The sequence below is a fragment of the Saccopteryx leptura genome, chromosome 10 (genome assembly GCF_036850995.1).
Source record: "Saccopteryx leptura isolate mSacLep1 chromosome 10, mSacLep1_pri_phased_curated, whole genome shotgun sequence".
Classification (NCBI taxonomy): domain Eukaryota; kingdom Metazoa; phylum Chordata; class Mammalia; order Chiroptera; family Emballonuridae; genus Saccopteryx; species Saccopteryx leptura.
Window position 1 is genome coordinate 57,189,188 of NC_089512.1, and position 24,828 is coordinate 57,214,015.

The window sequence follows — 24,828 nt, forward strand, 5'->3', positions numbered from 1 at the left end:
CAAGCTTTTTGAGTAAAATCTTTGCCTATCCCAAGATCACAAAGCCTTCCTCCTATATTTTCTTCTAGAAATGTTATAGTTTTCACTTCTACATCTAGATCTGTGATGCATTTCTTCTCAGTTTTTGTGTATGGTATTGAGAGTTTTTTCCCCTTCATTTCCAAGTGAGAGGAGGGGAGACAGACTCCGCATGTGCCCCAACCAAGAACCACCTGACAAGCCCTGTCTGGTGCTGATGCTCTGCCCATCTGGGGGCATGCTCGCAACTGAGCTATTTTTAGTGCCTGAGGTGGAGGCGCCACAGAGGCATCCTCAGCCCCCGGGTCCAATGTACTCCAACCAATAGAGCTATGGCTGTGGGGGGGAGGGAGAAGGGAAAGGGAGGGGTGGCGAAGCAGATGGTTGCTTCTCCTGTGTGCCCTGATCGGGAATCAAACCCAGGACATCCACATGCTAGGCTGATGCCCTACCACTGAGCCAACCGGCCAGGGCTAAGACTTGTTTTTAAGCTATGTACCCTTCCGTCTGGGACTAGATATGGCATGATCCTTTTGAGGTGTCTACTGAATGCCTCTGTGTTCAAGAAAGTCTCTCACTGTAACTGGAAATAAAAACATCTCCTGACGGACCAATGGTGGTGCAGTGGATAGAGCAACGACCTCAGATGCTGAGGTCCCAGGTTTGAAACCCCAAGTTTGATGGCTTGAGTATGGACTCATCTAGCTTGAGCACAGGTTGCTGGCTTGAGCATGGGATCATCAACATGATCCTATGGTCGCTGGCTTGAGCCCAAGGTCACTGGCTTGAGAGAGGGGTCACTAACTCGGCTGTAGTCTCCCCTCCTCCCATCAAGGTATGTATGAGAAGCAATCAATGAACAACTGAAGTGCCACAACTATGAGTTGATTCTTCTCATCCCTCTCCCTTCCTGTCTCTCTATCTCGCTAAAAAAAATCTCCTGGGCCTAGAAACAGTTCAGCTTATAGCTTCCTAGCAGCTGTTCTTTGCTTTGCCTCATAAGTTTTACCCTACACATACACAGATTAATGTTCAGAAAAAGACTTGAGGAGACACTTAAAAGCAAATGTCTAAGGCTTTTCTTCTTTGTAGCTCTTTTTCCTTCATATTGTCCCTAAAAACTCCAACTGCTTTGGCTTCTTCAGCTTTGTCTTATCAAGTCAGCAAGGCTGCTGGGCTTGGTTTGGGTTATTCCTCACTGCTCTGAGGTCTGGAAATTGCCTCCAGCATAAAGCTGGGGGGGAAGACTATAGGGTCCACTTCATTATTTTCATTTCCTCAGGAATCACTATCCTGGCTGCCTGTTGTTGATATCTGCAAACAGTTGTTTCATATCAGGTCTACCGGAAAGTTCTGTCCGTTTCTATCACAACAAGTTTCAACACGTAAGCACACGTTTATTTGGCACATGTGTGCCTCTCCATTTTTATCACTTAATGTATACATACTGACATAGCAAATTAACTAAAACAAAGTTGATTCATGTTAGTCTTATGTGTGAAGCCATAGTGTATCCATGGCTACTGATAAAGTTCATTTACGCCACTGTATTTGATACAAATTTCAACAAGGGCCCTGGCCAGTTGGCTCAGTGGCAGAGCGTCGGCCTGGTGTGTGTAAGTCCAGGGTTCTATTCCCGGCCAGGGCACACAGGAGAGGCGCCCATCTGCTTCTACACCCCTCCCCCTCCTCTCTGTCTCTCTCTTTCCCTCCCGCAGCCGAGGCTCCATTGGAGCAAAAGATGGCCCGGGCACTGGGGATGGCTCCGTGCCCTCTGCCCCAGGTGCTAGAGTGGCTCTGGTTGCAACAGAGCGATGCCCTGGATGGGCAGAGCATCGCCCCCTGGTGGGCGTGCCGGGTGGATCCCAGTCGGGCGCATGTGGGAGTCTGTCTGGCTGCCTCCCCGTTTCCAGCTTCAGAAAAATACAAAAAAAAAAAATTTTCAACAAGAAAGAAATGCTATAGAAGCATGTAGAAATTTATTGAAAGTGTTTGGTGAAGGTAAGTTTCTGATAGGACATGGTTCGAAAAATTCAAAACAGGTGATTTCGACCTTTCTGATAAGCCACGTTCTGGGCGACCATCTTTGATCGATGACAATGTTGTTAAGACCATGTTGGAGCAAGATCCTTTTCTGACAACATCGGAGATCGCAGAAAGGCTTAATTCAGCTCAGTAAACCATTTCGGACCATATTCGGAAGATAGGATTGGTGTGGAAATATTCAAGATGGGTGCCACATGAATTAAGTCAGAAGAATTTGGATGACCGAGTCGTCATATGCACATCTTTGCTTGCTCGGAACAAAATCGAGCCCTTCTTGAACTGGATGATAACTGGGGATGAAAAGTGGATTACCTACGAAAACATCATAAGGAAAAGGGCATATTGTGAACCCGGAAAACCTAGCCCTTCCACCTCTAAACCAAATTTGACTCTCAATAAGAGAATGTTGTGTATATGGTGGGACATTCGAGGACCAATACATTATGAGCTTTTAAAACCAAATGAAAAGCTCAATTCGGAGAAGTATTTGTCAGCAACTGGATAATTTAAAGACAGCAGTCCAAGAAAAGAGGCTGGCGATGTTCAATAGGAAGAACATCATACTGCATCATGATAATGCCAGGCCACATGCTGCTTTGGGGACTCGTTAAAAAATTGCCGAACTGCGGAGGACCCGGGTTCGATTCCCGGCCAGGGCACACAGGAGAAGCGCCCATTTGCTTCTCCACCCCTCCGCCACACTTTCCTCTCTGTCTCTCTCTTCCCCTCCCGCAGCCAAGGCTCCATTGGAGCAAAGATGGCCCGGGCGCTGAGGATGGCTCTGTGGCCTCTGCCTCAGGCGCTGGAGTGGCTCTGGTTGCAACATGGCGACGCCCAGGATGGGCAGAGCATCGCCCCCTGGTGGGCAGAGCGGCGCCCCTGGTGGGCGTGCCGGGTGGATCCCGGTCGGGCGCATGCGGGAGTCTGTCTGACTGTCTCTCCCTGTTTCCAGCTTCAGAAAAATGAAAAAAAAAAAAAAAGAAAAAAAAAAAATTGCCGAACTAGTGTGCTTGCTTCGGCAGCACATATACTAAAAAAAATTGCCGAACTAGGCTGGGAAATTCTGTTGCATCCACCATATTCCCCGGACTTAGCGCCCTCCGACTATCACTTGTTTTTGTCCTTACAAAATTTTTTGAAGAGCAAAAAATTCAAAAATGAAGAAGATATCAAACAAGCACTGGTTCAATTTTTTGCATCAAAAGATAAAACATTTTTCAAAAATGGGATATACAAATTGCCCTCACGCTGGCAAGAAATCATTAATAATAATGGCAATTATATTATTTAATAAAGTTTATTGACGGTAAGAAAAATTTGTATTTTGTGTTTATTCCAAAAACGAACAGAACTTTCTGGTAGACCGTATATATTTTGGTTTGTTTTCTAGTTGCTTACAGAAGGAGGACAAGCTCTGTACTGGTGACTCCTTCACTGACAAAAGCCTCTTAATCCACTTTTGAACAGGCTCAAATGTTAAATTCATCTATCTATATGGGAAAGAGTACTGACTTCAATGACAAGCCCTATTTGATTTCAATCTCAAAATTGGAAAGCCTTTGGCTTTTTCCTGGTCCACCTCATCATGCCTAGGAAAATTATTGCAATGATGCTCTCAGTGAAAAGCCAAGCACAGGGACAATGGGAACCAAGTGGTGTTGAAGAACTACATGTACAGAAGAGACAGAAAGACCAGCAATTAGAGAAGCAGTGCCCGTGTCCATGTGAGTACACTGCACACAGCAGTGGATGTCCTAGCATTAGAATGAGACCTGCCAGGTTTGAATTCCAGTACAGTATTTTACTTAGTGGCTGCCACAACCTCTGATAATTCACTAAACCTCTCTGTGCCTCAGTTTCCACAGGTATAAAGTAGGATAATATGAGTATCCACCTCATGTTGCTAACGTGAGAAATACAAGTTAACATACTTAAAGCACTCACAGGGCTTCGCACATCATGAGCTCTCTACAAATATGACTCAGTATTGTCACCATATCAAAAACTGGTCAATGCAACTTCAGTGAAAGCACCTTCAGAGAATGTAGCTCTGACCTCCCAACCAGGGAAGACTTTACAAGGAAGACTGAAAACAGATTCTCCATTTATACAGTCCCAAAACATCTCCCACAAGTTAGTTACTACTCACATAGGGAAAAATTATAACTTCACAGTGCAAACGCCTGGAGGGACCACATCCTCCAACTCATCAGAGAGAACCTCTCTGGGATAATTCAAGAGCAGGAGTCTCAGGTTGTAACACACTGAGGAGGTCACAACATTACCATACAGCATCCCTGACAAAAAAAAACATAACCTGAATGTAATCACAAGAAAACATCCGACAAACCCAATCTGAGACATCCTGTAAAATCACTGGCCTGTACTCTTCAAAAGCATAAATGGCTAGGAAATACAAAGAAAGTCTGAGAAATTGTTCCAGATAAAGGGAACTAAAGGGATGTGGCAACTGAATGCAAAGTATGAGACTGGACCAGGATAAAACAACTATGAAGAAAGTATATGGGCAACTGATGAAGTCTGAATATAGACTGTGGTTTTGATAACACAAATGTTAAATATCCTGAGTTTCGATAATTGTGCTGTGGCTATAAAAGAGAACTATAAATGCTGATCTATTTCGTGATTAGAAAAGAGAAAGACCTCAGTCTACCCCATCTCCTAAGATTCACTGCTCTTTCTATGACCGCCCTCCCGGTACAGAGCAAAGTGCCCCGTCGGCTAGAGCTCTCAGCCAGATGAGCAGCAGGTGCCAGCACCAGCCTGGCAGACCAGGCCCCATGAGAAGCAGAGGCACAGAGAGGCCTAACCTGTACAGTACAGACTGTACATCCTATAGACTTCAAAAGAGAACAGCATTAGGTCATTAAGGAAAGTTTCTTGGAAGAGGGGAGGATGTGGCTAGCTAAGAAGAAAGGGGAAAAGCATTTAGGGCAAAGAGGGACATGAGTAAGGGAGGAGGCAGGATCAATTTGGCAGGTGCAGGGTCTCAGAGAAGAGTAGCCCTGTAGCATCTTACTGACTCTCAGTGTCTGATAACATGGCTATTCTCCCTGGCCCAGGCTACAGGGAAGACCACGTGACTGCGATGTCCACAGCACAGAAAGAGCTCAGAAAAGGAGGATGGGGGCAAGTCTAGAAGTCTGACTGTTGGACAAGCTGCCAGGATGCCACCTCAGTCCCAGGCAAAGGATCACTACATAACACTACTGGCAGCTACCACCAGTGGGAGCAAGGACTAAGAAGCTCACTGGTACGATTTAGTGGGTCACATGCTGTTAACACCTTCAGCTAGCACTCCCCTCAGCCCTCTCTCCTTGCTCTCATGCTTCATATCACCGCAAACCAAGGCTCTTGATGTAAAAAACACACTCACTTAAGTCTCCCTGCACTGTGGCTGCAGGACCCCAACACCTATCCCTCAGGCCAAGGGTGGGGCTGGCAGTGGAAATGGCAGACCTGCAATCTTCAAGTCCGCTGCCTCTGAAACCCCAAAGGCAAACACTGGCCAGTGAGGAGCAGCCACACCTGTAATCATCTCATGCAAGTGAGCTCTGAGTCAGTCTGCCCTGCACAGGTCGCTCCTGTCCATGTGTAGGTACAGCACACACACTGGGTGCAGGCAGCCTTGCTCACTGACGACCTGCAGACATTTCAGCCCAAAACTCCCTATCCAAATAGAAAACCAGCTCGAATGCTCCAATGTCACCTTGGTCAAGGCATTCATTCTCAGTGTGCAAGTACTATGGCTATTCACCCCGGAACAGATTCTCAGGCTTGTGTCATTTAACCCAGGAATTGTTATCACCTTATCTCCCCTACACCATTTTTCATGTTATTAATGAAAAATATCTTCTAAGAAAATGGAAAAGCCTGATGAACTTAAGAGGTTAGAACAGCCCACAGACTAGAACAAAAGCTGGGGGGGAAGAAGCATTTTGATAAAGGTGAATAAACATAGGTTTGGCCCTGCATGTGTCTTGACCTACTGTGCATACAACTTTGTCCATGAAAAAAAAACCCCAAAAACAGAAAAAGCATGAAAGCTCTTTACATCTAACTCTGGTTGGTGACAGGAAAAGCCACAAATACTTGACACTAAGCCTTGGAAAGAAATTTTAGAGCCAAGAAAAATACTGGTTGAATGCTCCAGCCAGCTGAGTGACCCTCCTTCCTCTATCATACCTTTGCAGCATGCCACCGTCCCCACATGGAACCAGGCCCTAGGTAAGGCCAAGCTTCACCAGCTCCTCTCCCCCACCTCCTGAAAAGTGACTCGAGTGGAACCCAACTATGGCACAGAATACACTTTAGAATGAAGAGGACATGCTAAATCAAATGAAGTGGGGAAAGACATGTCTGATGATAAGACAGAATTGAGGTAATTCAAGTAAGAGACTTTTTCGCACTGGCACAAAGGCGATTCTGGTGGTCAATGATCGCTGTGGCAGACACAGGAGTTCTAGAACATGCTGACAACTGCAATTCTCCTGAAATATTTTTCCTCAAAGCCCAACCCCACCAAAGCCTAGGGCCATACTCAGAGGAGGCTAGAGGTTCTTAGGATTTGCCCATCCCAGCATTAGTCTTAGACAGCTATCCAGAATTGAGGCTGAACTAAAAACCTAGGGGTGGAAGCATCTCTGCTTCTGCTACACCCATGGGGCATGTGGCAGATAGTCAATTAAAGCCAGTTAACAACAATCAGATGTTTTGCTTACTAGCTAAAAGGAATGTTTCCAGAGCCAGACAGCCTGACTCTACCACTTACTGGCTGGATGACCTTGGGTAGGTTATTCCCTGTGGCTCAATTTCCTTATGTATAAAACAAAGCTATTATTGGCACCTACCTCTCAAAGGGGCTAACACACAGCGCCTGGCACTGAGCGAGTGCAGGTCTGTCCACATCATCGTGCCATCTCAGGAAACACTGCCAACAGGACAGGGCTGGGAGAGGGTCACTGGGTCCCCCATTCCTTTTCCTGTAGGCCAAAGAATACAAAGAGTAGATGTCCCTCAGGGGGACCCCATGAGATCTAAAAGGGATGTAATAAAACTGCTTTAAAAGAAAGGTTCTCAAAGAAATAATCAAATGGAGCCAGAGGTAAATGCAGAACCTGACTTGCCACCCAATAACTAAATTCACCATCCTTTTCAAGTGCAAGCTATAGCAAAGAGGCCTGAAACTGAATAAGGATGGCTTCCCCAAGTCCCCTGACAGAGTCCTTCATCCCTCCTCTCAAGTCTATTCAAACTTCTCCAACCTCATCACACTGTCAGCATGCCTGCCTGCAGCCCACTCCAGCCATGAGCCCCTCAAGCACAGGGGACTCGGTCTCAGCTCTTCTGTTAAGGTAGCACCCAGCACCACACTTGGCACCCAGTACCTTAACAAATCCTGACAGTCCACTCTTTTCATCCTCTTGCTACAGCTCATGAGAATCTGCTGACTAATCCACAAACTGAACAAGTGTAGTTCTAAACAGAGGACTGTGCCCCCTGGGGATATGTGGAAATATCCTGGGTTGTCATAACAGGAGTTGAGGAGCGGGGAGCTACTGGCATTCAGTGGGTAGTAGCCAGAGTTGCTGCTAAACTCCTTACAATGTACAGGACAGCCTCCCACAACAAGGAATTATCTGGCTCAATATGTCAACAGTTGGAAATGACAGGGTGAAAAACCCTGGATTGGGTTTTTTACTACTTCCTAGTAGCGGAGTAATCTAAGAGATTCCTGGACCACTTTCACACACACAAAGAATACAGTAACTTTTGCTGGTTATCCTTCAGTCAAAATTATTAACCACTCTCATTATAGTCACATATAGCACCAAAGAAACATTCTGTGAAAACCAGCAGGTAACCTGAAACCACTCAGGGCCCTGGAAATCCTTCCTCACCAGTTAATGAATGGACTCAGGTACTCCTTCCTCCCCTGCGGCCTACAGGGGCTCTTCCTCTTAGACACTGGACCTCAGTCCCAGGGTCGGACCATCACTCCTGCAGTCAAGGGAAACCTTCACAAAGGCCCAGGCTAGAAAATCAAACCTAGGATGTAACTTATAAATGCACTAAATGGTTGGTAAATCTTTTCAAATTTATATTTTTAATGCTATCAATAGCCATAAGACAGTCTGAAGCTTAAAATAATAATTTGGACATAAAAAAGAATTATTAAGAAAGAAAACCAAATTACTCAAATAGGAAAAAATGAGCCAAAGCTGTAGGGTAATCAGAATGTGTGGAAAGGGATACAAAAAGGCAGGCAGAATCAGGGATGTGGCTTAGAGCAGTGGTCCCCAACCCCCGGGCCGCGGACCGGTACTGGTCCGTGGGCCATTTGGTACCAGTCCTCAGAGAAAGAATAAATAACTTACATTATTTCTGTTTTATTTATATTTAAGTCTGAATGATGTTTTATTTTTAAAAAATGACCAGATTCCCTGTTACATCCGTCTAAGACTCACTCTTGATGCTCGTCTCAGTCACGTGATACATTTATCTGTCCCACCCTAAAGGCCAGTCCGTGAAAATATTTTCTGACATTAAACTGGTCCGTGGCCCAAAAAAGGTTGGGGAACCACTGGCTTAGAGCATTTGGAGTCTAAGGAACCTGACTTGTGTTTCAGTTCTGCACCTACTAACCACAACTCTGTGCTAGACATTTCACCTGCTCACTGTCCTTGTTTATAAAATAAAAACAGCCCTCCCTTCCAGGATCCTAGGAAGTACAAGTTATGAGCACAAGCACCCGCACCCTCGGGACTCAGTCGAACAAACTGCAGGAAAGAAGCTGGCTCTTGTGGCCAGTGCCACCACGTACTACCATAGGACCTGGGGTCGATAACACCAGGGACTCAGATGCAGGTTCATCACCTGTAAGTGGGCTGCCCCTGTTCACCCACTGCCCTCTCAAGGCCTATAGGAGACTGTAGGTGAAAACACAAGAAAGGGTTGGGCAAAGAAAGGAAATTATTACATAGACTAAAGCCACCTCTTTTGGGTACATGCTAATTTGGAATTCACAATCACTGTACTGGTTGTGATTTTTATTTTACTATTATGTTGTCTATGAAAAGAAGGCTAAAGGTAAAGGTGTTATGCAAACAAGATGAAAAGGGAAATGTTTAATCTAATTAAGAAAAGTTACTCAAACACTTGTGAAATGTCCTTCCACAGAATTCCTGAATGTAAATATTGTAGTAACAAAGCAGATGAGGGCATCACCCCCCACCTCTGCCCCTTAGAAAGGCCTAACATGTGCCTGACACTGATTTGCTTCCTTATAGACATTCTTTCTAATATCCACATTCCCAGAAAAAGTATTACCCACCTCTGGCTGGGAATGAAACTGAAGCTTCGAGAAATATGTAAGTTGCCCAAGGGCACTTCAGGGCAGAAGCAGAAATGAAAGCCAGGCACACTGGTTCCAGAGCCAGAGATCCTGATATTTTTAAACACCTGTAAAACTCTGTCAACACAACTTTATCTCATGTAAATATCATACAGATTGCAAAAGATTTTAAACATGCCATTTCAGCAGCAGAGGTTTGAAAGGCCCCTCACAAGGAAAACATTTTAGTGTATTTAAAAGGATAAACAATGTACTTCATTAAATTATTCTACAATTTAGATTGTCCTCTAATTTAGAAAACTCACTCTTGCCCTGATTTTATTCCAAATTAATGAAATTTTATTATAAATAATGGAGTAGATCACCATTATGAGTAAATGCTACCAGGTAAATCAACATTTAGAAAACTTAAAAAGTTTCTAAAAATTAAGCCTCCTAACCAGCCACCATGCTAATGTTGGCCACATTCCTTTCCTCCATGGGCACAAAACCTAGGACAGAAAACAGGGATGTTCTCCCTTCACCTTAGAGGGCACTCTGGAAGGATGCCGACATTTGTTGAGTGTGTGCTGGGTGTCAGCCCAGACACAGACACCTTTACTCATAAGCTCCAGCGCCAATTCAGCCATCACTAAATTACATTATTTTATCAGAAGGAGGTGGTCATTGAGTGAAAATTTACTTGGGGACAAGATAGTCACACAGTCTCAAAGTATCAGCACCACAGAGATAATTAATTGCAAAGAGGACAATGTACCTTTACAAGGAAGAAATCTAGAGGACACCCCCCCCCCCTCAGCCCAGTAATTGACTTTATTATCACTAATAGTGGGACAGCCTGACTTAACATGCTTCTAAGAGCGATGTTATATGAAGCACACAGCACTGCTTATGGAGTGTTCTTGCTCTAAGAAAGGTTATCTGAATCTAATCGTTCCTCCAGAACAAACTCAGGAACACAGGGGCTAGTGAAACAGCTCAAACACCAAAACAAGGAAACATCCAGACAACTCCAGAATATCAGACACTGTGCATGACAGCTGGCTAGGACTCTTTAAAAAGGCAATGTAATTGAAAAAAAAAAAAGTATGTATGTATATGTGTAGGGGAAGATTCTTTTAGAGTAAAAGTGACTTAAAAAGCAATGTGAGGACCTTGATTAGATCAGTCTCTCCAGCTAGGAGAGACTTGACATTTGGGGAAGTATGAATATAAAGTAGATATTAGATGATATTATGAAATTATTTTCTTAGGTGTGATCCCAAAACCATGGTTATATAGAAGACTGTCCTTATTCTTAGAAGATTCAAATGAAGTTCTCAGGAGTAAAGAGTGATGCAGCTGGCTGCAACTTACCTTCAAATGGTTCAGCCAAATAAATAAGTAAATAAATAAAATAATAAATAAATACATAAATAAATAAATCAAGTAAATGTGGCAAAATGTGAACAATTTTTTTTTTAAGTGAGAGGAGGGGAGAGAGTGAGGTAGACTCCTGCATGTGCCAGGACTGGGATCCACCTGACAATCCCCATCTGGGGCCGATGCTCAAATTAACCAAACTATCCTCAGTGCCTGAGGACAACAGTCAGACCAACCAAGCTATCCTCAGCGCCCAGGGCCAATGCTTGAACCAATGGAGCCACTGGCTGCGGAAGGAGAAGAGGGAGAGAAGGGGGAGAGGGATGGGGAAAAAAGCAGATGGTTGCTTCTCATGTGTACCCTGAGCGAGGATCAAACCTGGGACATCTACATGCCAGGCCGATGTGCTGTCCACTTAGCCAAGTGGCCAGAGCCAACAATTTTTGAATCTAGGTGAAGGGCAGACGTTCTTACTGTTCATCTTTTCCATATGTTTGACATTTTTAAAAATAAAAACTGGGGTAGGGTGGGAAGAGGTGATACCAGGAAAGGTTGCACCAACCTGAGTGTGTCTATACATACAGGGAGGCCAGTTCCCATGTGAGAAACCACCAGGTATTACTTGAGATTAAGATTTCAAAGCTGGGTAGACTGGTCTGTGATGTTACTTTGGGCCTCAGGAAAAAAAGCTACCATTTCTCAATGCCAGTAGTGTTTTTGTAAAACGCTGACACCTTCTTCTAGCTGGCTCATCCCCAAGTCTGTAACATGAAAATAGGCAAGGTGATTTATCCAGCTCTCAAAATGCTTGTTTTGTGAAAACCAATTCTGTCTACACTTCAGCCCAGAACTGACTGTGCATAGTGGAAGAGGCTTGAGTTTGCTTTGCATTCACACATCCTAAAAGTAAACACCCTCAAATACCAACACACACTCTGGCCAGTACGGACCTCTTGCTGACAGCAGGCCCCCTGTCCTGCACTGGCACAGTCTGCTGAGTTCCAGGACTTCTCAACTCCATTCTACTGTGACTCTGAGTGACTCCATCGAGTCACAGACTATAGATAAAGCCACCACAACAAGAGAAATTGTTCGGCACACAGGTCATGACCAAGCTCCCTTGTTTAAAATATTTCTTTCTACTCAGATACCCAGTGTTTTTTAGTGACATCCCAGAGAACACAGAGTGGGAATTCCCAGCATAAGCTCTGGCAAGCACTTAACAAGGTGCTGCTGGCGCTGGGCCATGCCTGCAGACACCGGCCTATAAAGGTTTGTGTGTTTATGTGGCTTAAAGAATCAGCCACATATATCACCTGGCACACAGACTCTCAACTGCCTGGACAGAGACCATCTGAAAACATCCACACAATGAACCAAGCACCAGGATGAGACATTCTTGTGAGAATCAAAATTCTCTCTGAAGCCTGACCTGTGTTGGCGCAGTGGATAAATTGTCAACCTGAAATGATGAGGTTGCCGGTTTGAAACCCTGGGCTTGCCTGGTCAAGGCTCATATGAGAAGCAACTACTATGAGTTGATGCTTCCCGCTCTTCCCACCCCACTCCCTTCTTTCTCTCTCTTCTCTCTAAAATCAATAACTAAATCTTAAAAAAAAAAAATCCTCCTCCAAGATGTTAATATATATGAGGAGTCTTTCTCTAGGACGAAATCCTCCAGGATAAAAAACACAGGAACTTGTATATAGAGAAATAGAGTGACTTTCTGGGTAGAAAAAGAAATATAGATAGTGGTCTGAGGAGTCACTGAAATCAGGGAGGCAGTGATAAAAAGTACGTCCTGGCCTGTTGAGCAGAGAAGAGAGGCACTAAGCCCCACTGTCTGAGGGATGAAAGTACTAGAAGGGAGAAGACTATGATCCCACAGAAAACAGGGACAGTTAATTCAAAATGCTTAGGAGAGTTCAGGGAAAAAAAACTACAACAAAAACACAAAGTGCTTAGGGGAGAAGATGTGTTTAAATATGCTTGAAGAAGATAAAAATGGAACCAATGAAGGATAAATAGCCTCATCTAAACAAACAAGACCTCTCTCAGGGGCTGCAGAGTGTACACTCCTGTCCCAGGAGCTGGGCCCTTCAGATAGCTGTCAGACTGTGGAAACAATGCCATGACTAGAAGACTACAAGCCCAGACAAAGCCAAAAGCTCACAGATGTACTTCCTTGAGCCCACCCCCACCCGCCTTTTGTTTTCCCCAGCAAAGGCATTCCAAATGTAAAGCAGCCCCTAAATTTTCTCCTCTTCCTGACAGAACCATACTCCTCCTTGGCCAGCTGTCGGCTTCCAGGTGGGGAACTAAGGCTCTCACTCTCCTCTCCATTTCTGCATCCAGGGCAGACACAGCTCTAGCCTTTCCAACTCTTCTTTCCCTCATTACAACTCACCATTGTCCCAGGGCCTACTACCCATTTCCACAAGCCCCTTCCACGCTTAGCCTTACACTGAGCAAGAGACCACTTTCTGGTCTGGTCTCTACAGACACAAAGTACCAACCACAGTGGGACCTGCACATGTGCGCACACTGAAGATCAAGTAAAGAAGCAAGTGTATCCCTGAAGACTTGCGGGGCCAGGGCCATCACTCTGAACACATTCAACCCAGCGCACTTCTCAGCTGTGAGCAACTCTGCCCTGTTCCAATCATATTTCCCTCTCTGAATCACAAGTATCAAACCCTAGGGAGTAAGTCAGGCCATCAGCATCAATCAAATCCTCAAAAATAGCCAGAGCTAGGCTGAGAAATATTAGGTTAGAGAACAAAATAAAAACTAAGCCTGCAGTTCTTTTAGATAGAACAGAGGGCCACCTGGAGGAGAGCGAAGTGGGAGGGGAGTTAAGACCCACACACAATGTCTTGAAAACACACAGTTCAAGCACCCAAGTCAGCAGCTGATTTTGGCTATGTCATTGCAAATTACTACTGTGGGAATAAGTGGGTATTTGTTCACCAAGGAAAATAGCAAGGCAAATAGAGACTAAAAAGAAAAAGTGGCAAACATACACTGGGGCGCTTGCTTTAAGACTGACTTATCAAGGCCAGGCAACCAGAAGAAAGTGGTGTCCAAGAACACCTTCAGGGACACCCAAAACCTGGGAGAATTCACCCAAATAAGCCCCATGTTATAAACAAGCAGAGCTATGGCCCTGGTGTGGCAGCTCAATGGATATAGCGTCGTCCAATGTGCTGAGGTCATGGGTTTGATTCCTAGTCAGGGTACACACAATGAGTGCACACTTAAATGGAAGAACTAACTGGAACAAGTTGATGCTTCTCTCTCTAGCTCTCTCTCTCCTTTCCTTTCTTTCAAATCAATCGAAAAATGAAAAGCAAACAAAAAAGTAAGAAAAGCTGCTACTCTAGCAACTGGACCCTACAAAACATATGCACATTGCTGCAGGATCCCTTCCGTCTGCCCACAGGAGCACAGAGAGGAAGTTCTGAGAAAAAGTCATTTTGGAATTCATGTCTCCATCAGGATAGTTATAATTCCTTCCTTCCCCAAAATACAATCACAAGGGCACTCCTAGGCTACAAGGCAACCGAAGCTTCTTGTTACTTTAATAAAGGAAAGGATATGCACTAAGAAAACACACTAACTCCCAACTGTCAGCACACATGAGGGCAGGGTGGAACTCCTAATTTTCCAGAAGAGGAATCTGGGCTTTCCTTCTCTGTCACTGAAACTCTCAGGGATGGACTCCTAGTGACTTAGTACGGAGATTCAGAGACCTCCCAGACCCTTTGCACCTACTTCTCCATCAAGCCACTAGGTGCCCAAACCTCGTGGAAAGAAATTTGAAATATAAATAATAAAAGTGGTCTCAGAAAGTAACAGCCAGGGGAGGCTAGAGACTTAGGAAAGTTTGGGACAGAATGGAACAGGTGGGCTGTTTGAGAAGAAGGGAGTATGGGTGGGTCTTGCTCTGACCAAAACAGAAAACTGAGAAGGTCTGGGGTGGGAGATGCAGAAGAGGAGGTAGTACTGGGACTGTACTGCACGGCTAAAGATCCAAGTATGTATGTAAATGGTAGATAGTAAATCTTCTGAGTGTAGGTGCAGAAAAAAGCTCAGCATCAAACTGAGGATTTAGGGATGAGGGTTCAAAGTACGGAGGGAAGGCTAAAAAAGAGCTCTAAAAGAGAGTCATGGCCCTAGGCTGAAGGTGGGGTAGCCTTAATTCACTACGACAAGGTGGGAGGGGAGCGAGTATTCGGCGGGTATCTCAGAAAAGGTGTGTAAGGTTGTAAAAGAGGAGGGGTGACACCGTAGCTAGACTGCACCGATAAAGCCAGGGCTCAGAACCCTGGGTCCGGGACCGGAACTCCCGCTAGTCTGGGAATGCCCAGGCTGGGCTCGCGGGACGAAGGCACCTCCGCCAAAGGGCCTGGGTCTCCGGGCCTGAACTCTTCGGACAGGAAGGTCCCCGAGGAGGGGCCTGGGCCCACCACTCAGGGTTCAGGGCCTCAGGAGCGGAGAGGGTCCCGGACTCACGCATCAACGTGCTGAAGGCCACGACGCCGAGCAGCCCCTGCAGGAAGATGCCGAAACTGTGCATGAGCGCGCCGCTTTCACAGCGGCCCGCCCCGGACGCGACGGTGGAGGGCGGCCCGCCCGGCAGTCCGCGGCTTGCGTTCCCGGCGGGGCCCTGCATGGCGTGGCTAGCGGAGGAGCGCGGGGTTCCACGGCCCGCACAGCCTCGCTGCCTGCAAGGACCTTGCGGCCGAGCCCCGAGCCTGGAGCTCTGAGACCCAGCCGAGAGCCGGTACCACCGCCCACGACTGACTCCGCGCCGCGCGTAACCCGACGTCTGAGATCGCAGCATCTGATTGGCTCGGCCCTGCGTGGAGGCGGGCCTTGGCCGCTGCTGATCTCCCCTCCGGGGGCGGGGCAGGATCCTGCCCGGTGAGGGGGCGGGGTCGTGAGTCTCAATCACAGGTAGAGCAAACCAGGTGAGCCCCCTGAGCAAAAGAGAGCGGGCCGCCTGACCAGGCGGTGGCGCAGTGGCTAGAGCATCGGACTGGGATACAGAGGACCCGGGTTCCAGACCCCAAGGTCGCCTGCTTGAGTGCAGGCTCATCTGATTTGAGGAAAAGCTCACCAGCTTGAACCCAAGGTCGCTGGCTCCAGCAAGGGGCAAGGGGTAACTCCGTCTGCTGAAGGCCCACAGTCAAGGCACATATGAGAAAGCAATCAATGAACAACTAAAGTGTTGCAACACGCAATGAAAAACTGATTGATGCTTCTCATCTCTCTCCGTTCCTGCCTGTCTATCCCTCTCTCTGACTCACTCTGTCCCTGTAAAAATAAAATAAATAAATAAACATTAAAAAATAAAAAAAGAGAGAGAGAGAGCGGGCCCTGGAGCAGGAACGGTGTGTGACTAAATTCTTTTCCCTCCAAGATAAATTCCTCATATCCTGCAGAATTAAAAAAAACAACAAAAAAAACAACAACAAACAAACAAAAAAAAACAAAACAAAAACTGGATTCCACCCTCAGATTTCAATTAAGTAGCTCTAAAATAGGACCGAATAATCTGCATTTTCAGCAAGCAGCCTGGATTATTTTGAAGCTGGTTGAAGAAAAGACTCAGCACACAGGCATATGCCTTCCAATCCAGACATTCAGCGTCTTTCTACTTTCTTTGTTAAGTACCCTTATCCCGACCAAAGGCTTATTTTATCTTACTAGTCGAATTATTTTTCTTTTCTAAATATAATTTAAATGGTCATATCAATCTAATCGCCTTCATTTAGAAATATACAAGGTTTATACTAAAAACAGGAATAAATTCCTTTTTTTTTTTTTCTTCTGAAGTTGGAAAAGGGGAGGTAGTCAGACAGACTCCCACATGCGCCTGACCGGGATCCACCTGGCAGGCCCACCAGGGGGCGATGCTCTGCCCATCTGGGGCGGTGCTCTGTTGCAACCAGAGCCATTCTAGCGCCTGAGGCAGAGGCCATGGAGCCATCCTCAGCGACCGGGCCAACTTTGCTCCAATGGAGCCTTGGCTGCGGGAGGGGAAGAGAGAGACAGAGAGGAAGGAGAGGGGGAGGGGTGGAAAAGCAGATGGGTGCTTCTCCTGTGTGCCCTGACCAGGAATTGAACCCGGGACTCCTGCACGCCAGGCCGACGCTCTACCACTGAGCCAACCGGCCAGGGCCTTATCTTGTTTATTTTGAACATAATTCATAAGTCAACTTGTTAGTATTTGCCAGTCTCCAATGCCTCCCTCCACACGTGTACATTTCCTCCCACCTAATCCTTTCTGACTCCCTGGAACCTGCTCTGTACATTCACCAGGGCCTCTGGTCCACACTCCCTCATTGATCCTCCCAGCCTCCTCTGGCTTCTCTTTGGAAACCTATTGTTGGTGCTCTCGAATCCCTGACCTTCCCGCTGTATCCAGTTAACGCTAGTGTACACAGGTATTATTCCAGCAAACACTGAGCTGTATTTGTGGGACAATAAATACCCTATCTAGGAAAATTTTCTCTAAAATATAGCCACCAAGAAATTCCAGTTACAAAAAAGAGTTAATGCTATACAGAAGTGTTCTTGGTTAATTGGGAGTATTAACTTATTAGAGAACAAAAATGTATTAGCTCACTAGAGCCAATTCTCTAGCCCTCTCTTAAAATGCATTTTTCACACCTCTGTGCCTTTACACATGGCATTCTTGTTGCATGGAATACTGTTCCCCTTTCTCTGCTCTATAAACTGCTACTTGTGCTTCAAGGCCTGCCCAACCTCCTCTCCCCACAGCACTTCCACATTACCTTGTGTGTGCTGCTCCACTAGACCTTTTCAGACTGCTAAATTAGACAGCTGTGTACAGCTCTCTCTCACAGCTGAGTGTGACGCCTCCTGAGGGCAGGGACTGGTTTTTGTTCACCCTTGAATCTAATATAGTACCCAGCACAGAGAACAAGCAACAAAATGCTTTTAAAATTAAACTGAATTTTAATTTATAAAATTTAAAACTCTCCACAAGTATTGACCATGGGAAAATACAGAAAATCGGGTGAAAATAAATAGGTAAGGGCATTTTGCATTGCTGTCTTTAGGTCTAAGAAGGTCCCTATGCGGAGGCTCAACAGTTACAGTCCATGTTCAGAGAGAACCCAACGAGAGCATGTGTATGTAAAGCAGGAGAGACTGTGGTTGGGCATAAAGAGACTCTTGATTGCTTCAAGGAAAATTGCACACTGAGCTGAAAAGTGAATTTTTTGAAAAAGCACTGCTATGCACATCCAGATGTGGAGGAATCCTTAAGGCCTGTTGCTGCAGTGCCAAGGCAAATGGTAGTGGAATAAGAAGCAGTCTTCAGAGATCAGGCGCAGAGTCTCCCAACACCAGGAGCAAAGTTGCTGAGGGAAATTCTGCTCTTTCTACCTTTCCTGAATGGCAATAAAAAGTACCCAGATCTGGAGAGGAAAGAATTAGACAGCAGGAGAGGGGAAAGAATTCTTGGAAAGGTTCGCTTTATTAAAGTAGGAAGGAACTTCCTTGGAACTTCCTCCTCCATTCAGAGATGATTCTTTCTGAGGCCCCACTGGAAAGGTTTTTGAAGGATTTACTCTGGCCAAGAAGCCCTCTTGCTGTGAAATGAAATTAAACATAGCTTAAGACCTGTTTTAACTTTCTCACAACCACTTTAAACTGCTATAATATACCACAAATTTATATACACTCTTATTTACAAAAACAAAAACACGCATAATATTCATCCAAAATACTTATTTTTTAATCCCTTGAAATATTATCAAACTTGGTGGAAGTTTTTAAATAGGTACTCTTGTGCACATTTCTCCTTAAGTATACTTTATCCTCAATGCATAACTTTTAAAATTAAGAGAAAAACAGCAAGCAAGAATATAATGCAGTATGCATTTCATATTGTTCTAAACAAGCAGCTCAAAAAAAAAAAAAAGGACAACATACATTAAACAAAGTGCATCAGTTCCAACGAGTTAGTATTAGAAAGAGGCCCAAGGACAGTGCTAGAACCTGCCAGAAGTCCTGCCCTGGCAGGCCTCTGATTGTCTTTAGAGAATACTCAATATACCCCCTCCCCCAAAAAAGGGAAAAGAAATGAGGGCTTTAAAATCTCAAGAGAAACACTCCAACTACACTTCCCTAGGAACTTGCGAAAGGAGCTAAGGAACTGTCCAGTTTGAACTTTGTCTAAACTTTGTGACTGCCCTCAATCATTTGCTTTGTGACCTGTGACCTGATTCATCCCCAAAGCCTCCCCTCATCCTTTAAACACTATTTGCCATTCTGCCAAGGTAGGCTTGCAGTTAAATTGAGTAATCCATGTAGAAGCTCTTAGGACTGAACTGAGCTTCCACATGTCCTGAGAACAGAAACCCCCATCAGCAATGGTGGCTTCACTAGTCAGTATCATCTTTTGCCTCTCATGGCTTGGGTTTGCATTATGCTGCTGGTGTTAAAGACTTTCTTGCAAGACTGTGGCTTTTTAAAAGTCCTCTTGAGAAGCCAGAGCACCAGGACAGACCCAAAAGTTGTGTTAAGTCAGAAAAGACACAGGGAAGGAAGTTTTAGGACTACTTCTCCATTCCCCTAGCCCTCACTCCTGGTTTTGTTGGTTCTTGTGAAAAATCTAAGACTTCTGAAACACTGGAACCAAGAAAATCAATCTCCAATGCATTTATCACGTACCACCTTCGCCCCTAAGGCAGCCCTCAGAAACAAGGCTACCTATGTGGTCTGGAACAAGCACAGAGGAAACCCAAGTGAGCAGGTTTGAATCCAGACCCATTAGGACTGGGCTTTGAGTTTAGAACTTTCTGCCAAAACTCCAAGGTGGCTTATTTGGATAAATTCAAATTTCCAGAGTATGCAAATTATCACACAAAGGGTAAGAATCATCAAAATTGACTAGCAAAACATTGTAAAGTGAATAAAGTCAAGAAAGAATTACAATTGCATGAACATAATTGATTTCTTTTTGGTTTTTCAGGAGGCTCTGTCCTACAGTTTCTGAGCCAGCACCATAACCATGACACATGGTTACTTACGGCAGACCCAGGACCAAAGACACTGAGATTCTAAAAGGGAATGCTCAGTCCCCACCAAGATTTATACTTCATTTGTTAGTGACATCTTCTCCTTTATCTTCATAAGGCCAACTATTAACACAGAACACTTTTGAATTTACACATACACACACACAAAACATCACCAATACACAGGACCAGAGTTCAAACCCATTGTGTTTTCCACTTTGAGACTAAGCTCCTAACAACTCTCTCAGAGCTTCTATGGGCATCAATCAAACCTGTAAATGGTGACTTGTATATAGAAGTCTTTGGTGATAGGTGCCAAGTAAATATAAGTGCATGTGACAGCTTTCCAATGTCCCCATCTTTATAAATCTTACCTATTGTCAACAATTCCCCGATGTTCTCTATGTCCCTTAGAAATGCTTTTTGGCTTCAGAGAGGGGAATGGTTCTGAGTCCAATGCTACCTAAAACCTTCTGAGGCTTTTAATCAGTATTCAGGTACCACATTAGTGACTGAATTACTAAAGGAGAGCGAGTAAAATGTATTCAAGTCTTTGGGAAGCTTTGGTCCAAGGCCCGTTCCCTCATAGTGAGAATTATTTTACTTGCAGGCGAAGAGGAATATAAAGACCAAATTCTGAACTGGTTTTCTATGTTTGCTCCTATCATAATTCAATAAATGTTTATCAAGAAGCCCATCTTTTCCAGAAGTTGGTTAGCATCCTTCCCTGATCTCATGTCTATAATGTAGATGCTTGGGAGCCACCTACATTGCTAAAAAAAAGGTAGATAGGGTAAAAAGCCCCCATTAATGCATTCACTGCATTAGCCACTTCAACTGAGAAGGATGAAGGTAGTTTAAAAAGGAAAATAGAATAGTTCCCAGAAGCCCCCCCTCCAAAAAAAAATCACAGCAAACTCTCATATGCTATAAAAGTTTTCCCTAATGTGTTCACATAGCAGTAATAGGTTAATATTGGTCAGCCAACTTTAAGGATCGGGGAGACAGTTCATTCGTCTCTAAACTTGTCAATCCAGGATCAAAAATGGATCATAGAAAACTTTCTGACCTCAGGAAAGCTGTGGGACAAGCTAAAGGGTGAAATTCATACAAATGTAGTACTTCACAATGAATTTCTCATAACTTTAAGAGGTTGGTACCATTAAAAAACAAAGTTCAGCACCTATGTGCAACATAAAAACATTTCACCCCAACATTGTGAACTAGGATCAGGATTATAATCTGGATCATAGGAACCATGGGAATAAGACTGTCAGTGCTGTCCAGCCTAGCCCCAGCAGCTTTGAGGCAAATGGAGTCTAAACTTTATACTCTAAAAAGATGCCCTGTGCCAACTTCCCAAATAAGTATCCTCTCTTATGTAATAGCTGGGAATGGAACTTGGGGCTATATAATTCTTCTTTAATGCTGTTGCCTGATAAACTCGATCTCGGTATGAGAACGCAAGAAATATTAAGGGAAACCCTACTTACTTGTTCAATTTAAGCCAGCCTCTCTCTAAAAAGCTGAGCTTGAATAATCACAGTATATACATAGACAAGCTGGTTGGGCCCAACTCTATCCAGATTAGGCTGCTCAGGGCCATTTATTTCACCTTTTGTGAGCTTTTCACCTGTGAATGGAGGTGTTCTAAATTCTGTGGTTTCTGGAATAATCAAAAGACAGTAAGTATCGCATACAGGGTGGGGCAAAAACAGATGTATAGTTGTGAGTATGTGAAACAGAGTTCATGTTTATATTATTATTTTTAATTATTGTATTATTTTCCATACAAACAACTGTAGACCTACTTTTGCTGCACCCTGTATTCATTGTTGCATGTGGAAATTCCTTCTTATAGAAAACAAATCACATTTTCCTAAATAAGACAATGTTAGTCAATTTCAGACACTTTTTGTTCCATTGATCTTCAGAAAACCTACCGTCTTTGCCTTGGTGCCTTAACTGCTGAGCTCTCAGGAAACTTTATTATTCAAGCTACACTCCCCCTTCCAAAGTCTATCTGCTTAATGCTAATTGTTCCCAAGCATCTTATATAAGCTTCTCTTCTGTGGGCATAGAATTAATCAAATTTTTAAAAACTGGGTCTCTGAGTAAGTTCAAGCATATTAATTTTTACTTAAATGAAGCTTCTTTTCTGATAGTAGCTTAAACAAAGAGTTGACGTTTTAATATATGGTTTGGTTGGAGGGCTTGACTTAAAGTGGGTCACAAGTTATCTAACAAAGAGAGGATCCAGACTATAGGATGTTTGCCAGTGCCCATAAAAACAGGTGGGGGAGTGTAAGGGGACGAAAAGGAAAAAAAAAATCACAATCAGCTTATATTTGTAATAATATTACCTTATATTTGTATAGCTGTTTAGAATTTACCCAGTTTGCAGTTGTAAAACATTTAAAAATCTTAAAAAGGAATGATTATATTATAAATTTGTAGAATAATTTTAAAAAATACACGCAGCAAAGCAAACCATTTAAAGGAAGCAATCTATGTGTCTTTCCTCATGGCTGGAACAGTATAGCAAATGCTATTACTCTGTAATAGCTAGCAGTGCAATCATAAGTGGAAATCACCTGTAGTTTCATGTCAGCTTAAGCTGGGTCAATAGAAACACTTATAGGAAAACTGAGTTGTTGAGTGGGAATCCTCAGACTGAAGAAAATTGTAAACCTGACTAGGCAAAGGTTTCCAGAATCCTTAACTATTATCTCTCAATCTTTATCTAGCCACCGAGGAAACAGTTACAGAAACCCCATGCTCTGTATAACCCCCCCAAATCCATTTTCTCTGTTGTGCCTCTATACTATCTGCCTGGACATGTGGAGAAACAAGGGGAAATTAACTTAATGGTGGGTCCAAGGCATACCTACTGATTTTAACCCAAAGTAAGGACTCTGGAGATGAAACAAACAACTGTGAAGAAAAGTAAGCACAAAAGCTACTGAAGTTTCTCTGAAAACTAATTTGGGAAAGAGCAATTAAACTGAAATAACAACAATCTTTGAAATACTTCTTAAAACAGGTAGTCCAAGCTGGGTCAAGATGGAAAACAATGAAAGTGTAGTTCTTAGATTAGGTCAGTTAAGGAACTTGTGTAAGTGCTCTCACAAATCTTTTAAAGAAAGCAAAGAGTGCTTTTGCCCTCCAATTTCTGCCACAGTTTTTGTGTTCATGTATCTTAAAAATGGCATCATACAAAAAAAAAAAAAAAAGAACTCACACAAGGCTGCAAGCTCAATTACCAACAGAGGTAGTAAACAAAGGAATTCCTAAAAACAGATTTTAAACTGGATTAAAGTGTGACTGCACATTCAAAACCCTAGAGCCACATAATCATCCCCCAAAGGAACTGTTTTAATTTTAAAAAGCTCAAAAACACAATGACAATGAAGCACTGATTTGCATTAGGCACAGTCCCAAATCAGCGCTGACTTTAAAGCTGTGTTCTCTCTCTCTAAGAAAGAGAAAGCAAAGAACAAAGTACAATCTACAGTGGGAAGGAACAGAACAACAGGAAAACAACCAAAAGGGTGCTTTCCAGCAGCCTCGATTATTCTTCGCTTAGGCCACACCACTGGAAATGCTTATTCTTCTTATATGAGTCTTTCCTTCACAACCTTTATTTTTTAAAAACTGCAGTATGCTGAATGAGAGACTCCCACATTTCCACTGGCAGGAGAGCCACTTCTGTGCAGTTTTTGCTTCCTCAGTGTGGGTCCTTCTTCCCTGAAAGTGCAAAAAGAGCAAGCCGACACCTGCAGGGCCCAGAGCTCCAGGACTACTTCAGCTCCACTCATAGAGCAGGTGAAGGATTTGCTGCATTTGTGCTTCAAAGAAACAGCTCACTTTGGATGTCCTTCTCAGTTGGCAAACTGCTCATAAAAAGCAAACTTGATCCTCTCTATGTGATGGCAAAGTTTGATGGCAGGGCCCAATTTTAAGTCCATGCACTCTTGAACAGTGGGAAGAGTAAGGAGCAGCAGGGCCTGCCCATCTATTTCCTGTTAAAGCATAGAAAACAAATTATCTATGTATAATGTGCACATGAATGACAGCTCTATCATGACAAGCCTCATTTAATTTGGCTTTGTCAAAATCAGAGTCCCTGTGCCTTTTCTTAATTAATTTTTTTTTTAGATTTTATTTATTCATTTTTAGAGAGACAGGGGAGAGAGAGAGAGAGAGCGAGAAAGGGGATGAGCAGGAAGCATCAACTCCCATATATGCCTTGACCCGGCAAGCCCAGGGTTTCAAACTGGCAACTTCAGCGTTCCAGGTTGATGCTTTATCCACTGCGCTATACCACAGGTCAGGCAGAGTTCCTGGGCTTTCTTTTTATTACTTTTCCCCTTTGAATGAGTATCACATATTTCCTTTTAGATACCTCATATAGTCCTCCATAGTAATGAAACTTCAGAATTAATAACAAAGTTTCACCAAGGATAAGAATCCATTCTATAGTTTCTGCTCTGAAGAAATTTAGTAAACTAACTAGCCTTGTAACTGGCAATTAAATGTGCCAAAAGTGCCTGACCTGTGGTGTTGCAGAGGATAGGTTGTTGACAGGGAATGCTATAGTTGCCAGTTCAAATCCCTGGGCTTACCCAGTCAAGGTGCATGCAGGGATCAACTATGAGTTGATGCTTCCTGTTCCTCCCCCTATCTCCCCATCTCTCTCTCCTCTCACTAAAAATTGATAAATAAAATCTTTAAAAAAATAAATGTGCCAAAGGGAACATCTTTTTAGAGGACTCTTTCTAAATCTGAAAAAAAAATATTAACTATAAACTTCAATGTTCTTACCCTGTAACATTCATAAAAGCCTGATAAGTTCCTCAAAGATGTTCAGTTTTTAATCTCCCCAATTATCAAAACAAAATTTATTTCAATATTTATTTAAGGCCACAGATAATTGTTTCAGAAAACTTGCCTTAAAACTAATTATGACTT

General features: G+C 43.8%; 2 protein-coding genes across 7 annotated transcripts in view; both read right to left on the bottom strand.

Annotated features, from left to right (window-relative positions):
* Window positions 1-15,613, bottom strand: part of STIMATE (STIM activating enhancer) — a 62,838-nt gene extending 47,225 nt beyond the window's left edge. For 2 of the 4 annotated variants that reach the window (XM_066350515.1, XM_066350514.1), the window contains exon 1: window positions 15,317-15,613. In XM_066350515.1, the coding sequence (XP_066206612.1) occupies window positions 15,317-15,476 (160 nt within the window). In that variant the 5' untranslated portion in view covers window positions 15,477-15,613. Of the gene's footprint in view, window positions 1-6,935; window positions 7,068-11,363; window positions 11,563-15,316 lie in introns of all 4 variants that reach the window. The other 2 variants (XM_066350516.1, XM_066350517.1) reach the window with 2 other exon arrangements.
* Window positions 15,614-17,816: 2,203 nt separating this feature from the next.
* The window catches only part of SFMBT1 (Scm like with four mbt domains 1), a 201,930-nt gene continuing 194,918 nt past the window's right edge, over window positions 17,817-24,828 (bottom strand). For all 3 annotated transcript variants that reach the window (XM_066350444.1, XM_066350445.1, XM_066350443.1), the window contains one exon: window positions 17,817-23,879. In XM_066350444.1, the coding sequence (XP_066206541.1) occupies window positions 23,739-23,879 (141 nt within the window). In that variant the 3' untranslated portion in view covers window positions 17,817-23,738. The remainder of the gene's footprint in view (window positions 23,880-24,828) is intronic.